This window comes from Mesoplodon densirostris, chromosome 4 (genome assembly GCF_025265405.1).
Source record: "Mesoplodon densirostris isolate mMesDen1 chromosome 4, mMesDen1 primary haplotype, whole genome shotgun sequence".
NCBI classification, from domain to species: Eukaryota; Metazoa; Chordata; class Mammalia; order Artiodactyla; family Ziphiidae; genus Mesoplodon; species Mesoplodon densirostris.
In genome coordinates, this window is record NC_082664.1 from 117,324,207 (window position 1) to 117,339,658 (window position 15,452).

A 15,452-nucleotide genomic window follows, 5' to 3' on the forward strand; every position below is an offset into this window, starting at 1 on the left:
CAGGGGTTGAGGTGATTTCCACACTGGGGGTTCGGGACACACAGCTCAGATGCCTCCGGTCCCTTCCCACTCCGCTCTCTCACCTCTTGGAACTTCAGGGCTGGCAGAGGGGTCGGGAGCCAGCTGTCGCAATCTCTAAGAGCCCCGCCGGCCCCCTCGTGGTACAGATAAAGAAACTGAGGCCCGGAGAGGGGCTGTGACCTGCCCAGGTTCCCATGGTGGGCCAGTGGCAGCAGCGGCGCAAGAGCCCAGGCTCCGGGTTTTTCTCATTCACTCCAGGCCACCTCCTGAGAGTGGCCCCTTTGGGATTCGTGGGTCCGTGGATACTTTAGCTGAGTTCATTGTCCTGCCCACGTCACATGGCCCTCTACAGCCCCATCACAGGTGCCTGCTGCCATGGCCTCAGGATAAAACCAAGAGAAGTGACCAGAACCTCCCACCTCCCACTACCCAGGGTGGCCTGCAGGGCTAGACAGCATTTACAACATAAATTATGAAGGACCATGGAGAAGAGTGTTGCTGTCTGATTCTGAGGGAGTGTTGCTGGTTGATCCTGAAGCAGGGCCTGGAGCCAGCCTGGGGCCTCTCCCTCAGCTCAGACATGAGTGAAAAACACACATTTTTTTCATTTAAAAAAAAATGAAATGACCACAGGCATTTAACGATCAAAAGAGGCCGAAAAAGCTTTTAAGAGCCAGGTTGCTGTGCGTTGCTGCCACCTAGTCTCCCAGTGTCAGGGCAGGCTGGCTTCTGCAGCCATCTCAGGTGTGCCCAGGAAGGCGGCCACAGAAAGCATCAGGCCCAGTCACCTGCACACCATGGCTTCTTGGGGTGTGGACCCCAGTCCTTCCCTTCTGCCCCATCAGGCACCACCCAGCCTCCCTCAGGGCCTGTCTTCCTCACCCGGGCACTGTGGTCTCTGTTCTCCTGTCTTAAAGTCTGACACCTTCCCAGCCACTCTCCCCGCAACCTTGGGAGTGACTCACACCTGACCACGTTCACACTTTCCGGTGGCTCCTCACTGCACTTGGGGCAAGGCTAAGCTCCTTAGGATGGCTTTTGGGGTCTCCTGTCGTCTGCTTTTCCTCCTATGGTCAGGCCTCTCTGTGAAGTTCTCACCTCTCCTCTCTCCATTCCTTCCCCACCCCTTCAGGACAATGAACCAACATTTCTTTGAGACCCTGTTCCCTTGCCATCTCTCTTGACCTGGACAGCTTTACACCTTCTCATTTGTTATTCATTCAATAACTGTTTACTGAGCACCCATCATGTGCTGGGAACAGTGTAGGGGGTGGGCATGCCCAGCGCCCATGTCCATTCCTGTACAGCGTGGAAGACCGAGGGGGCTGTCGCCGATGATCAGCCTCTGCACCTGGCTGTGTGTGGCTGCAAATGGGGCTTTGAGGCTTTTGCACTGAGGACAGCATTCCCGGTGACCCTGAGAACCTCAGGTGGATTCAGAGACTCAGGACATCCAGGCAGGGAAAGCCCTGAGGAACTATTTCCACACCCCTTATCTCAGAGAGGGGGAAACTGAGGACAGAGAAGGAAAGGGCCTGTTCATACCACACAGCAAGCTGGAGATACTCCCTGATACCCAGTCCAGCCCAGCCCTGGGGCAGATGAGACATGCGGTCCCCCACGGAGGATCAAAGCATCAGGGAGCTTGTGGGAGACAAGCGCCTGTCTCCCCTCGTGGTAATGGGGGTAGGGGCAGGAGTACTGGGGGAGGAGCGTGAACTGGCCACAGCCCCTGCCTCTTGGACTCTCTGGCTCACCATCACACTCACCCTTCTCTGTCCCCACCTCCATAGAAGCTGCAGTGAAAGATGACATGAACAGCTACATCAGCCAGTACTACAATGGGCCCAGCAGTGGTAAGTCTTGTGTCGGCGGCTGTTCTGCATGTACCAGAACTTCTGTGTGGCCCTGTGCCAGAGGTGACCCTGGCAACCCCTAACATCCAGGCTAGGGACAACTCGACCTGGCTGTCCACCTCCCAGCACCTGTGAACCATAACTGCAGGCAGGGTTCAAGGCTCCCAGCAAACTCTAGCGCTAGAGCTGTGGGTGTTGCGGTGGGAGTGCTCTGGGATCGCCAAAGAGAGCTGCATGGGGGACCCTGGAATGGAAGGGGGCTGGAATCTAGACGTCTAAGTGACCTCAGCGCCTCCCAACCTGAGAACCTTTCAGGATGAGCATGATGGGGGTGAGATAGATAGCAGCGTAATTGGGCTTGAGAAGCAACAGGCATTGGGCATGTCCTTGCTTGATTTATGTTTCATTCTTGCACTTCAGAAAGTCTTAGGGGACCTAGTGGTTTTCACTTATGGGAAGGGTTGAGTGAGTTTAAAAATAATACTCAGTCCTTCAACGTCTTGTTTCTCCTTAGCCAGTGTCTTGAATCTTGTAGTCTGGGTTTCACAGCCCTTAAATCCTGGTAAACTCCGTTGTAAGGCTAGACTCCCTCTTCTGCCTCCTCTTCCAAAGCCTTATCTAACCTGCTGATCTCAAAGACCACCATCTCCCAGTACACTCTCCCCACCACTTTAGAGAGAAACCTTGACCACACTACACCCACTATGATTCAGCCCCTTGATACTTCTCACTTAGAGAAGACATTTTGAGGTGTCCTTCACCCTCCCCCTACAATGCATCATATAGAGATTAATCAGTCTTCTGACGGCACAGCTCTGGTCATGTCACTATCACACTGGACCCATTTAAAACTTTGACCCACCTCTGACCATGAAATTCAAATTCCTTATCGTGGCACACCATGCTTTCTGAGTTAGGATGGTCTAGGTTATGCCACAGTGGCAATAACCCCACATCTGTGTGGTTTAAATAAATCAACAAAGGCCCATGGCACACTGGCCAGGGGCTCTGTGCCCAGGCTGTCATCTTTACTGTAGCACCCAGCAGGCAGAACAGCTGTCACCCCTTCCAGAACAGTGTTGACTGCCAGAGCAAAGCACGTCTGGTTTACATAGCTTCTCTGGGAAATGCCACTGGTCAGTTCTTACAGATGATTGGCCAAGGCACGCCACGTGTCCGCACTTGAGTTCAGCAAGACGGGGAGGCATAATCCTCCCTCAGGGAGGTCAGTGAATATTGGAGAACTGGATCGCCTACCAAGACCTCTCCCAGCAAAGCCCATTCACACTCACTGCCCACCGTCCAGCCCCATTCCTAGACCCGCCCCCATCAGGGCACGCAGAGGTGTGGCAAGGGCGGAGTGTGACCCGCATCCCCTCCTTCCTTGCAGACAGCGGTGCCCCAGAGCCAGCTGTGTGCGTGGTCACCACGGCGGCCATAGACGTTCACCAGCCCATCTCCTCTGACCTCTTTTCTGTCGATGTGCCCCTGAAGCTTGGCGGCGATGGTCCCTGCGCCAGCGCCACCTCTGAGAGCGCCTCCCACTCCACTCGCGGCTCCGTCACCCAGGCCCAGAGTGACAGCAGCCACATGCTGGCCTCCTCCACGGACTGCAGCACTGCCCGCGAGGAGCCGTCCTCTGAGCCTAGCCCCTCCCCCCTGCCACTGCCGCCACCACCTCAGCAGGAGACGGCAGAGGCCACAGTCCAGGACCTGTTGTCCTCCCTGTCAGAGGACCCCTGCCCATCCCGGAGGGCCTTGGACCCAGCCTCCCTTGCCCGGCCCAGCACAGCAGGCTTGGCCCAAACCAGCCCCGAGCTGGAGCACAGGGTAAGTCTGTTCAACCAGAAGAACCAGGAGGGCTTCACTGTCTTTCAGATCAAGCCTGTCATCCATTTCCAGCCTGCTGCACCTGTGCTGGAGGAGAAGTTCAGATCTTTGGAATCCAAAGAGCAAAAGTTGCACAGGGTCCCTGAAGCCTAGAGCCTCCGGGCAGGCTGGGAGGGAGCGGGGCAGACAGCCATCTCACGCTCTCCCAGGGCCCTGGAGGCTACTGGGGCCACACAAGGGGCCCAGGAGCCCTCCTGGCCTCCCTCAGGGTGCTGCCTGCCTCCAGGGAGGTGACGCCAGGCCAGGAGGCCACACGCCTCAGACCTCAAAGCCCAGAGCTGGCGCCTCCTCTCACCCTGCTCAGGGGAGGGTGGTGCTCGTGGCTGGGGTTTTTTTAAACCACTTTTACAAAAACCAGCCTGTGGCCCAGCTCCAGCAGGGCAGAGTGCAGGGGCCAGCTCAGCCTCTTCCGTTGCCTTTGTTCCTGATGCCCACCCCGGACCCTCGGGAACAGCACTGTGAGCAGGGGCTATCCAGCCCCACCCCTAAGCCGTCTTTTCCAGGAATCCTGGGTGGAGCCAACACAATCACACACAGACCACCATCTGAGCCTATTTCATTTGTCCTCATTCTCTCATTTAGGCATGAGCATTTCTGAGTCTTTTCAAATCTAGTTTTCACCTTCACAGGACATAAAGGGATGGATCTGAAGGTGGGTGGGAGGGTCAGGGGGGTGGGGGGGCAGCCATTTTCCAATCTTGGCTTTAATAATAAAAACCACCTGCACTGAGACTTCCAGTTGGCAGAGGTGTTCCTTTGGTTGCTAGTCCAAGTGAGGACCCCAGAGTGGCTTGTTTGGGTTTGAGTCAGCCTTGAAAACCAACCCAGGGAGCCCCAACCCCTCTCTGGTGTCCCCGAGGCCTTTATAGAGTGGAAGGAGCCCTGGAGCCCAGGAGGGAAGTGCTCACACTGCCTGCCTGTGTGACTGTCAACTAGTACCTTCCCTTCCCTCATCTCCCCACCAAAATGGAGCTCAGAATACAGTGTTCCTTGCTGACAACTCCCAGACGCAGCTCACTGAGCCAGGGCTCCATCCCTCAGGGATCTTGAACTTAGCAGGTCCAAAGCTGAGCATGATATCTATCCTGCAGCCTGTGCCTCCTCCTGGATTCCCAGCCCGGGCACCACCATCCACCCAGCCATGAACGTGAATGAATCTTGGCTCCCTTCTCATCCCCCACAAGCAGTCACGAACGCTGGCCATTCTGCCCTCCAAGTCACCTGCCCCAGACCCCATCATCACAGCCTTGCTAAGGCCCAGGCCCAGCTCTGGCTCCACCCTCCTCCAATCAGTGTGTCCCCAACCAGGCTGCTGAGCCTGGTCACTGTCTCCCTTGCTGAAAAGTCTCCAAGGGATTTTATGACCACTATGTTTCATTTTGTATGTCCAGAAGAAAAAGGGAAGATAATTTTTTTCATTTCAAGGGCTCCCATTGCCTCAACTGAATTTCTTGGTGGGGGTCACAACTCCTAAATGAGCTCGCTTGCCTGCCCCCCTCCCAACTGCTCTTTCTCCCCTCCCTGTGTGTGCAGGTTGTTCTCACTTCTCAAGTGTCTCACTAGTAGGTCAGGGTGTCCTCCCAGTTCCTGTGGCCCCTGGGACTCACCCTGACAGTGCAGTCAGTGATCTCCTGGCTTGGTCAGCATCTGCATCCCTGCTTGCATCCCCTTGGTACTCAAGATCAGGGATCAGGCCCGAGTCCCATTAAAACCCTAGAGCCCTGCGTAAGGCCACAGGCTTGGGCAAAGTCACTCAGGAAAGACGGCTGAATTGGAAAAAAGGGAGGGAAATTACCACATGCAGACAAAGAACACCCTCATGATTCGTGGGGAGATCAGCACTTGTCAAAAAAGACATTAAAGGGAGCAGTGTCCAACCAAGCCGTTTTGGGGTATAGTCTGAGGCATTCCAGTCACCAGCAGCATAGTTACAGCTTCCATTACTGAGCACTCTGTAAGGCCTCTACACACTTGGGCTCCTGTAACCTTCTGATGACCCCATGAGGTGGTAAAACGGCCCATTTTACAGGTGTAGCACCCAAGGCTGAGAGGTTTAAGAAACTTCTCTGAGGTCAAACACTAATAAGAGAGGCACTGAAACTGGAGCCCAAATCTGCCTGGCAGTGTGCTAGGTGCTAGGACTCCCAAGTTTTAGAGCTTTTGGAAGTAAAGTGGTCACTCTTAGGTTTTGTCACATGATGGGCTGGAGGGCATTACCTGATTTATAATCTCTAGGGCAGGAGTCAGCAGGGTCTGTTATTAGCGGTCTGCATTGGCTGGACTAGAAACAGGTACTCTCCTCGGCCAGGCCCAGCTTGCTAAGCTGTGATGCCTTCTTTGCTGACTTCCCGTCACCCCAGCTCGTGGGCTAGTGCTGGCTACCCAAACAGGTAAATGAGCCTGTCCTGTGCCAGAGCTGAGACCCAGCTCCTAGCTGGCACCGCCTCTGCTGTGGACTTCTACTGCAGAGAAAACCACAGGACAGGGAGGAAAGCAATGGGGTAAGGTGCTAGGCAAGTGGCCCCTGCTCTCTGCCTCAGCTTCCCCACCTAGAAGACCTCCACTTTTCAAAGCTGGTTTCTTAGGGTATTTGCAAGTTGCTGTGAGGTGAAGTTCTGCCTGAGCGCTCGCTGTTGCCTTCCTGCTGAACAGGCAGTAGCAGTGTTAGAACTGCCACACAAGCGGATGAAGACTGGGGGCAGACATGCCAACAGGTGGTCCCACCTCTCCGAGAACAGAGTCTACAGTCACCGAGTTAGAGGGTGCACACGGACAGAGGAAGCCACTCACCTGTCTGAGGACAGGCGCAAGGCAGTCTCTCACAGCCTGGAGTGCAAGAGGTGGAGAGTAAAAGCTTTGGCTTTCACGGTTCCCCCGGGTGCCACAGCCCAGAGTTATGGCTGGCGGGCAGCTGGGGACTGGTGGAGATGGAGCCTGAGTACTCCCTCCCTGGGAGGTTTGCAGCTCTGGGAAATAGCTCCCCTTGCTCGTCAACCCATTCAGAGAGCCCCCTCTGGTGCTCTCCCAGAAGAGAGGAGGGTCTGGTAACAGCTGCTCTCTCCTGTAAGCCAACAAGAGGGGGATAACAGTAGTGGCTCCCATTTATTCATTTCCTGTTGTGATGGGTGCTCTTTGCAGTGTTCCCTCTTTATCACAGCCTTGCAAACTGGGTGCTGTTTTCCCTGCTTTACAGAGGAGAAAACAGACACAGAATGATTAATTAAATGACTTGCCCAAGGGCATACAGCTAAACTACTGGCAGGATTCAAACCCAGGTCTGTCTAGGTTACATGCCATGCTGGATACGGTGAAACGAACTGTGGGGTATTAAACCAGGTATCGTCAGGAGAGTCCGAGAGAGAAATCAGCCTACGTGGCCCCTCAGGCTGGAGGGACCCGCCCACCCTCTCTGCAGAGCCCTGTGGCTCCTCCCGCAGGGCCAGCCTCCTGGCTCCACCCTGCCATGAAGCTGGAGAGGAGCCAGTCCTGTAGCCAGGGTGCCACCCTGACCTGCCAAACCTGGCAGCGAAGGCAAGGCTGAGAGCCACCAGTACTGGTGGCCAGCCCCCAAGGCAGCTTGGCCAGAGCCCTGCAGGCCTGGCTCCAAGTCCACCCAGGACTGGGGAGGTGTAAGGCCTTCCCTGAATGACACAACTGGCCCCTCTCCAGTCAGCCCTGGGCAAGTCCTCCAGCCCAAACCTTGGTTTTTCAGATCAAGTCACACAGACTGGGGTTTTTCACAGACCCTGGACACTTAGAGGCTGGTGGCCAGGAATTCTCTTCGGCGTGGTGGGTGTTTATTCCATCAGGGACTCTCAGCTCAGGATTTCTGACTCCAAGCTCCTGACTGGTGCTGCCTCCACGTTCCCCTCTGGTGTAATTTCCTCGTCTCTAAAGAGACTAAAGGTGGGGCCGTACACTCTGTGAGCTGGGGAGAGCCTCAAATAACATGAGGTCCAAGGAAGCCTTCTTCAAAACAAAGTATCTTACTAACAAGTCAATAGGACACTTGCATAGAGTTGCTTAACAAGGATACCCAACAACTCTGGGAGTTAACCCCAGGTTTTGAAAGGACATCTCAGGGCAGGAGAGAAGTCTGGATCACTCCACCTCCACCCTCCACCTCAGATGCTGTGGTGCATACAGGGTGTGCCAAAGCCCTGGGTTCTCAGCCCAGCTCTGGTTTGCTACATGGCTCCAAGTGAATCCATGGACCTGCTTCCTCACCCTGTACAGCAGGAATAATAACTCGTCCCCTCCGCCCCCATCCCCGTGAGGGTTGCTGGGATAGCTAATGACATAATGGAAGGGAAAGCCCTTTGAGAATGTTTCAAGGGAGACACAAACAGAAACCATCCTTATTAATAATAGATGCCTGGGGTGTTTCACTGCCTACCCACGTTCAGCACTTCTGGGGAAGGTTGCCCAGGAGATGCTCAGCTATTTCATTTGCTGCCACTGATAGTTTGATGTGGGAAGAGGGTGGTAGATGGGTGCTGAGAGGACGTGTGCCCCACCCCCCAGCCCCAATAGCCAGCCTAGGCACTGTATCCCCACTGGTTCCCCTGTAAATAATGCCCTGGAGTCACCCCAAGTTACAGCACTGTTGTTCCCCAGACAGGAACCACCTTATCTGCCTTCCTCTCCCTTTTCCAGTACAAGCCAAAAACATACATTTCCATGGCATAAACTGAGTGATGAATTCATATCTACTCTGGAAATTTTTTTTTTTTTTTGCTCCAGCACTGAAAAGTTTAGTATTGTCTCCTGGTGAATAGTTAATTTAATTATCCAAAGAAAATGATGGAACATTTGCTGCTAAATTTATTGCAAGCTACCAAAGAGAGACGGCTGGCATAATTTTATGCAGAGCCCCAGGCTATAGCATAGGGGAGCAGGCTGCCTATTCATCCTGAAACAAGCAAATGAAATTGACTACCCTGGAGATCAATCAGGACATTAAACACTGTGATGAATGTGGCAGAATTCTTCAGTGTCTGAGATTTACAGGCCACCTTTCACCAAGCGCTCTAGGAGCCTCCCCAACATCAATTAAGCCTCACATCTAGGTAGGCTCACCTCCACCTCCACTGCATAAAGAAGAGGCATGGGGTTCTTGGACTTGGGTTTGCTAAGTGCCACAAAAAATAGCCAGTGTGCAGACTAGATCCAGATTCTAGTACAAAGACCCCCTACTTCCCTCAGCAAGGAACGTTTTAGAATGGAGGAATCAGGTTAAAAGGGGACTGAGGGATTGGGGTCCAGAGTGTGTCACATTCTTGGTGCTTCTGTGCCTTGTTCACACTGGGCCTTTTGCCTGGGATACATTTCTTTATGGGTTGATTCTGACTGGTCCTTCTGAACTCGGCTCAGCTGTCTTATCTTGCTCCCCTCCACTTCAGCCTGCCCCCGTCAGGCTGGATTAGGTACATCCTCTGTGTTCCCAAAGAGGGACTCAGGATATGGCATGTAGTTGAGAGTAAACTTTGGCCTAAGGTCACCACTCACTAGCTATGAATCCTTTGGCAAGTGTTTTAAGCTCTGTAGGTTTCAGTTTTTTCAACTGGAGAATGGAGAATAATACTATACCTTGTGGGGTTATGAAGCTTAAATGAAATATAATGTCTGTAAAGCCCTCAGCACAGCATCTTGGGCACAAAAAGCTCTCAAAAGTGGTTACTGTCTCCATTTACCTAAGCTATTTGATATCTGCCAACACATTCACACAGGTCAAAGCTTGAAGATATCTTGGAAGATTACCAAGTGCAATTTGCCGCTTTACAGATGAGGAAAATGAAGGCTAAAAGGAGAAGGAATGTGGCCAGGGTACCTCTGAGACCATATCAGAACAAGGACAAGAACCCAAGGGTCCTGGTGATCAGCCCACTCTGTGCTCAGCCCTTCCTGTGGTCCCCAGGTCCCAGACCCCAATGTTCCCCGTGCAGGCCCCACGCTGGGAAGGGAAACAGCCCTCCAAGCTGGACCTGAGTACACAAAAAGGCAGCAGTAAGCTGCCTTTAACCACGTGACCAGTTGTGGTAGGCAAAGAAGGTGAAGCCCAGACAAGTAAAACCTCACCATGGCTTGATTGCTCACCAGTCGGGCACCAAAGAAAGTAAATGCCAGCTTCCTTCCCAATAAATTCCTAATTCCATCACACTTCCATGCTTCTAATGACAAGCTTGCTGTTTTGAGGCAGTGCAAACCAGAGGATCAAGTCCTGGAGAAGCTGGAAGATGGTGGGGGGCAGCCTGGCACGGTGCAAAGGCCAAGCTCTCCAAACCTGGAGTCAGCTTAGGTTCCACATCTCAATTACTGCCTCTGCTCGGTTACCTCTCAGCCCATTTCTTCATCCAGAAAGTAGGGGTTGATGATACCCCCTTTGGGGATCACAGTATTAGAGAAGGATACACAATGTACCTAGTAGGTTCTTAACAAGTAACATTTGCCACAAGTCTGGTTTGTGTTCTACCTCTACCATCTGCTTTGTGCCTTGGGGCAAATCACCGCTCCTGAGACCCTGACTTCTTCACTGTTTCCTACCTTTTCCACCTCTTGGAGTAACTTACATGAAAGTGCTTTTATAAACCAAGGATTATCAGCAACTCTTCTTCATTTGGGTTTCCCACAAAATATTTTTAAAACCCTAGGGCTATATGAATTGTGGCATTATATCACCCTATATGGGCTTTTTTACAAGGTTATCAGTCAAGTCTCCTTTAGTTCAGCAACAGCTAACCAAATCCATCTGTTACAATCAATAGTGTTCTCCGGGTTTCCCAGCCTCTTCAGCACTTCTACGTAGACCATAACAAAAACCCCTCTCACCCCCGTGAGAGACAGTGTGAAATGCAACCATATCCCTTTCAGAAAGACAGCAAAGAGAGCACTTATGGCTGAGGTTTCATTCAAAGCCCCCCAGCCCAGAACAGACACGCCCAGGCTCTGCCGGCAGCATGGCTCCCACTCTGTCCTGGGAGGAAGAGCCCCAGTCTCTGCCAGCCTCGCCCACAGCACCGGACCCATTTCCACAGTCTCAGGGGACCCATTCTGTACCCAAAGAGCTTTCAGCCAAACCCATCCGGGGCATAAGGCCAGAGGATTCCTGCAACAGCCTCCTAATCACTTCCATCTTCTCCTCCTCCCTCCATCCGTCCTGAACACACTGCCAGGTTATTTTATTCCTCTAGGTTATGTTATTCCTCCAGATCAGGTTACAGGCCTTCCTCTATATATGTCAATATCTCCCTGTTGCCGGGAGGGTGCTTCTTAAGACCTGTTCAGGTGGCAGGGCCTCAGGATGTCATATGCAGCTATTTGTGGAACATTCTGGATATACTGACATGTTTAATTCTAACATACAAACAAGGAACAGAACAACCAGCAGAGAGCATTTTTAAGGATTCAACACATGTCCACTAAACAAAAGCTGTGGAGGGTCAGTGGCTGCTGACCTCCTTAGTTAATATCTATTTGCTACCTGTTCATTCACTGTGGAATCTACTTATATTAAGACGACATAGCAGCAACCAAAGTTTTAGAAAAACGTATGCAAGAAAGACTTAGATTGGGGAATTCTATTATTTTTTTTCCTGTAAATCAGGAAAAGACCTTTCACAGTACCACCCCCGGCCCAGCTCCTGAAATGGCAGTATTCCTTGCGGGCAAAGTTTGAGAACTACTGACCAATAAGGAAGAAGGACAAACTCCTCAGCCTATCAGTCAATGTCCTCTGCAATCTGGCCTTAACTACCTACCACCCTCAACCCCTTTCCTGACGCCCTGTGTTTCCACCCGTCACTGCCTCAAGCATCCACGTGAGCCCTTATCTGTTCTACTTCTGCCCCACATGCTAATATTAACGCCTCCACACCCAAGGAATAACCACAGCTGGCCCACTGAGGGAGCTCTCCCCGTATGCGTTGACTACATGCTATCTGCTTTTCTAATCACTTGGGTCTCATCTTCCTTGGTAGCTGCAAATCTTGAGGGCAGGGGCTGTGCCTCTAACAGCTTGTATTCTCAGAGCCCAGGAGGAAGCTGTTCTCCCTGTCAGGACCACAAGCTACTTCAGGGCAGTGCCTGGGCCAGACTTCTAGGTGTTTGCTCCAGCATCCCACACAGCACAGCTCGCGGATGAACCAGGGAATATGCCCCATAGTACTGCTGAGAGACCGTGGGACCAGGGGCAAAGCTGGGTTCTGTACTTTCTCAACTACTGGAAAGCTGAGACCAGGGTCCTCACTAGGCCTCAGTCCATAGAGTAAGGAGTTGTTCGCTTGATCTAAATGGCCTCAAGGACCTACTCAGCTCTGCCCTCACAGGGCTGCCTTTCTACATGCGTACTTTTGCTCTCAGGGACTTCAGGTTCTAATTAACCAAATTCCCAGGGCTGTATGAGGTTAACCAAAGACCTCAAAAAACTAGGGAGAATAGAAAGCTACTCCTAACACCTTTCCCCACACTGCTTCCAGAGCTACTGCTCTGGGTCCTCAAGCCAGATGCAGGGGCAGTCATTTGGAACTGACAGCTTGGTTTCCAGCAAAACATAAGGAGAAAAAGGGCACGTCAGATTGCGTCTTCTGGCATATAAGGTAGTTTTAACAATTTGCCCCCATCTCACACAACTGCCTTTTTAAGGTAAACTTTAACTGGGCACTTAGAGGGGCTTCTGAGTTGAACAAATTCCTGCTGGAAAGACAAGCCCAAACACTGACTCTTCTCCTCAACTAGGATCCTGAGGATGTGCCCTGCCCACCCAGCACCAAGCACCGAGTGCCCTTTACCTGAGGTTACTGTGCAGCGACTCCCTGTTCCTTGAGCCGAAGTGAGGCAGAATCACATACTGGTGAAGTCGCTGCTCTGAAGCCAAACTTCCTGGTTTCAAATCCTGGCTCTCATTTATAAGCTGTCTGAATTTGGGCAAGTTATATAGCCTCTTTGTGCCTCAGCTTCCTCATCTGTAAAACAGGGATGATAATAATAGCATCTATCTTACAGGGTATTGTGAGGACTGAAGGGGTTTAATATATGTCAAGTGTTAGAATGGTGCCTGACATATAGTAAGCGTCACACTTAATGCTATTATGATGGTGATGAGTTGTACCCAGTAAATTAAGTGAGCAGCTGCTTAGAGCTCGGGCAGGGCAGTCATGATAGGAGGGAGCCAAAATGGAGAAAGACCAACCAGTTCAACCCTGAGGCTAGGAGCCACACAGAGATACCAGCTGGGATGGTCCTCCGTGAGCCAGCACACCCTATATATACTGGGGGTACCTCTGCAGCCATCACCTTTGCTGTCTCTCCTCTCCCCCAGTTAGTGTCCAATAGGGATGAGGAGTAAATGGAGAAGGCAATGAGCAAGGTTAGCTTTCTTCGGAAGAGCCCCAAAGACAGCAACAAGATATGAGAACTACTTTTGCAAGGGTGATTCAAGCTATGTGGCCTTGGACAAGTCACTTTACCTCCTTCACTTCTTCTCTGTGCCTCAGTATCCCTATCTGCCCAAGAGGTGTGAACCTGATGATCATTCAGCTCTGCATTCTAGGATTCTACAGTTCTAGCAGAGCATCACTTTGATGCTCCTCTCATCTCATTAAAAGAAGGCAGAAATGCCAGTGTTTCACAGCAAGTGATTAGGACACATCAAAAAGGGTTCAACTAGTCAGTCCCAGGCTGGCCACACAAAGGGACTGGCGGGCCCCTCTGCTCCCTCCACTTATGTATCACTCGTCACTTCCCATCTCTTCCCTGACGTTTTCCTTGTCAACTACTATACCTTCTGCAGATTGGCTTCAGGGTGGCAGTTCTCTTCATTCAACTTGCCTACTGACTCCTGGCCCTTCTATGACCCCAGATACCTGCCCACGCCTTCCTGCAGGCTTGGCCAAAGCCTCACCAGCCTCTGTTCTGTGGGCTGCACTCACACCAGCTTCTGGCCTCTTGCAACATTCTCAACCTCAGCCATGCCCTAGGGCAGCAGAGGGAGACTGCCAGAGCTCACCACCCATGTGGCCAACTCACCTGCCTGCTGCTTTCTAAGACAGCCCAAAGGAAGCCACCAGGAGGGCGAAAGGAAAGCCAGAGCATTCTCTGAGCAGGACTTTAAACATTTACAATAATATCACACTATCTGTTAGCATAAGAGGCCATACTGTCTCAAAGAAGCCCCTCCTTCTCCACTTCCCTCTCCTTTATAGACACTAAGTCCTATCAGCTGACAAAACCTTAAAATGAAATGGAAAATGAAATTAACTTCAGCCAGCTAAATATATTCAGCAGGTTCAGGTTTAAGTCAGGTCTGCTTCTGTCACATTACCTGTGATTTTCGGAAGACTGGAATATATTTAAGATAATATCCATGCTTTGTGGCCATGCATTTTTAACTCTCAATTTGCCAATCTAGTTCCCTTATCTTAACAACTAGATTATGTTGATTAGGCTGGTGGCAACATTCACGTTTACAATTTTGCCTAAAACACAGAGCCTTCCATGAACAACACAGTCAAAGATAAAATAATAAATTAACTTTCACTCCTTTTTTTCAATTTTCTCTCTTCCTTTACAAAGACAGGCATATTTCTGGTAATAGTTTTAAAGCTGTGGAAAGGCTTTATTATATATTTTATTACAGAACTAGAAAATTTCAAAAAATAACTGTTTGGAACCACAAATAATTAAAAAGAAACATAATAATAACCCCATAAAAAAGCATTCTGGTGCCTGTTAGAATTTTTCCTCAAATTACAAAATGTAGCTCTCCACACTTTCCAATGATTGTTACGTTAGCCATGAATTTCTATGATTTCAGCTGAATATACTTTGTACAATTTTCCTTCTTAAGACATGGTCATGGCTCATTTTTTCTTCAATAGTTCTGTCATTTCAGGAACAACCTGCAAATTAAAAAAAAAAAAAGTTATTAAGCAACTTGAGTCTTCATTGTGATATGGTCACAGCTTCTTAAGAAGTAAAAAGAGGCCAAAAGAAACAATGTGAATCACTACAGAGGTACAAAGTGCCCCCTTCTCTCCCCCACCCAGGAACTCCCTGTTCACCCACAGTCTCTCTTCCCATCCATGGGGAAACTATAAACCTTGGGAGGGAAAGGTCACCTGGGACACATGGCTGGCAGCGCCAAAGCCCACTCATGGCCTAGGAGCCTTTCTGATACAACCCCAAACCTCAGAAAGGCACCACAGAAAATAGGAAGTCCAACTTTTCTCTGTGCTGAGAATAGTGTATATTTTTTACCTTCATGTTTCCTAGCATTCTTCCTTCCCTCACTGCATTCCTGCCCTTCCTTCAAAGTCCACACCAGAGTCTCTTGCTTAGTCATGACTCCTGTCAACCTCCTCTAGTACTTGTTTTCTCATTGTTCATTCATTCATTCATCATTCATTTAACAAACACTGCGGCTGTTGTTCCTCAGCACATGTTACCATCTTCTGGCACATAAAAATGAGCTGCATGCTGAACATTGCCCATCATCACTCTTTATTAAAATCAAGGCCTTGTGCTGATGCAGTGGCTGGTCAGCAGACACAGTAAGAAACCACAGTGAGGGAAACTGACCGAGTTGGCTCCCACCTTAAAAAGGATTAATTACTGACCCTTGGTCTTGGCAGTTTAGTGGCTGCAACTGGAGCTTTTGGTGTGGAGCTGCTTCGTAACAGCCTGGACAAC

The 15,452-nt window shown here is 50.8% G+C and overlaps 2 protein-coding genes across 2 annotated transcripts in view; one reads left to right on the forward strand and one right to left on the reverse strand.

Moving 5' to 3' along the window:
- The window catches only part of TMEM266 (transmembrane protein 266), an 83,143-nt gene extending 79,283 nt beyond the window's left edge, over positions 1–3,860 (forward strand). Inside the window, exons 9-10 of the mRNA XM_060095135.1 lie at positions 1,815–1,877; positions 3,268–3,860. Coding sequence (XP_059951118.1) covers positions 1,815–1,877; positions 3,268–3,860 — 656 coding nt within the window. The remainder of the gene's footprint in view (positions 1–1,814; positions 1,878–3,267) is intronic.
- A 10,519-nt stretch (positions 3,861–14,379) lies between these two features.
- ETFA (electron transfer flavoprotein subunit alpha) overlaps positions 14,380–15,452 on the reverse strand; it is an 85,786-nt gene continuing 84,713 nt past the window's right edge. The window contains exon 12 of the mRNA XM_060095136.1: positions 14,380–14,662. Within this exon, the coding sequence (XP_059951119.1) occupies positions 14,624–14,662 (39 nt within the window). The 3' untranslated portion in view covers positions 14,380–14,623. The remainder of the gene's footprint in view (positions 14,663–15,452) is intronic.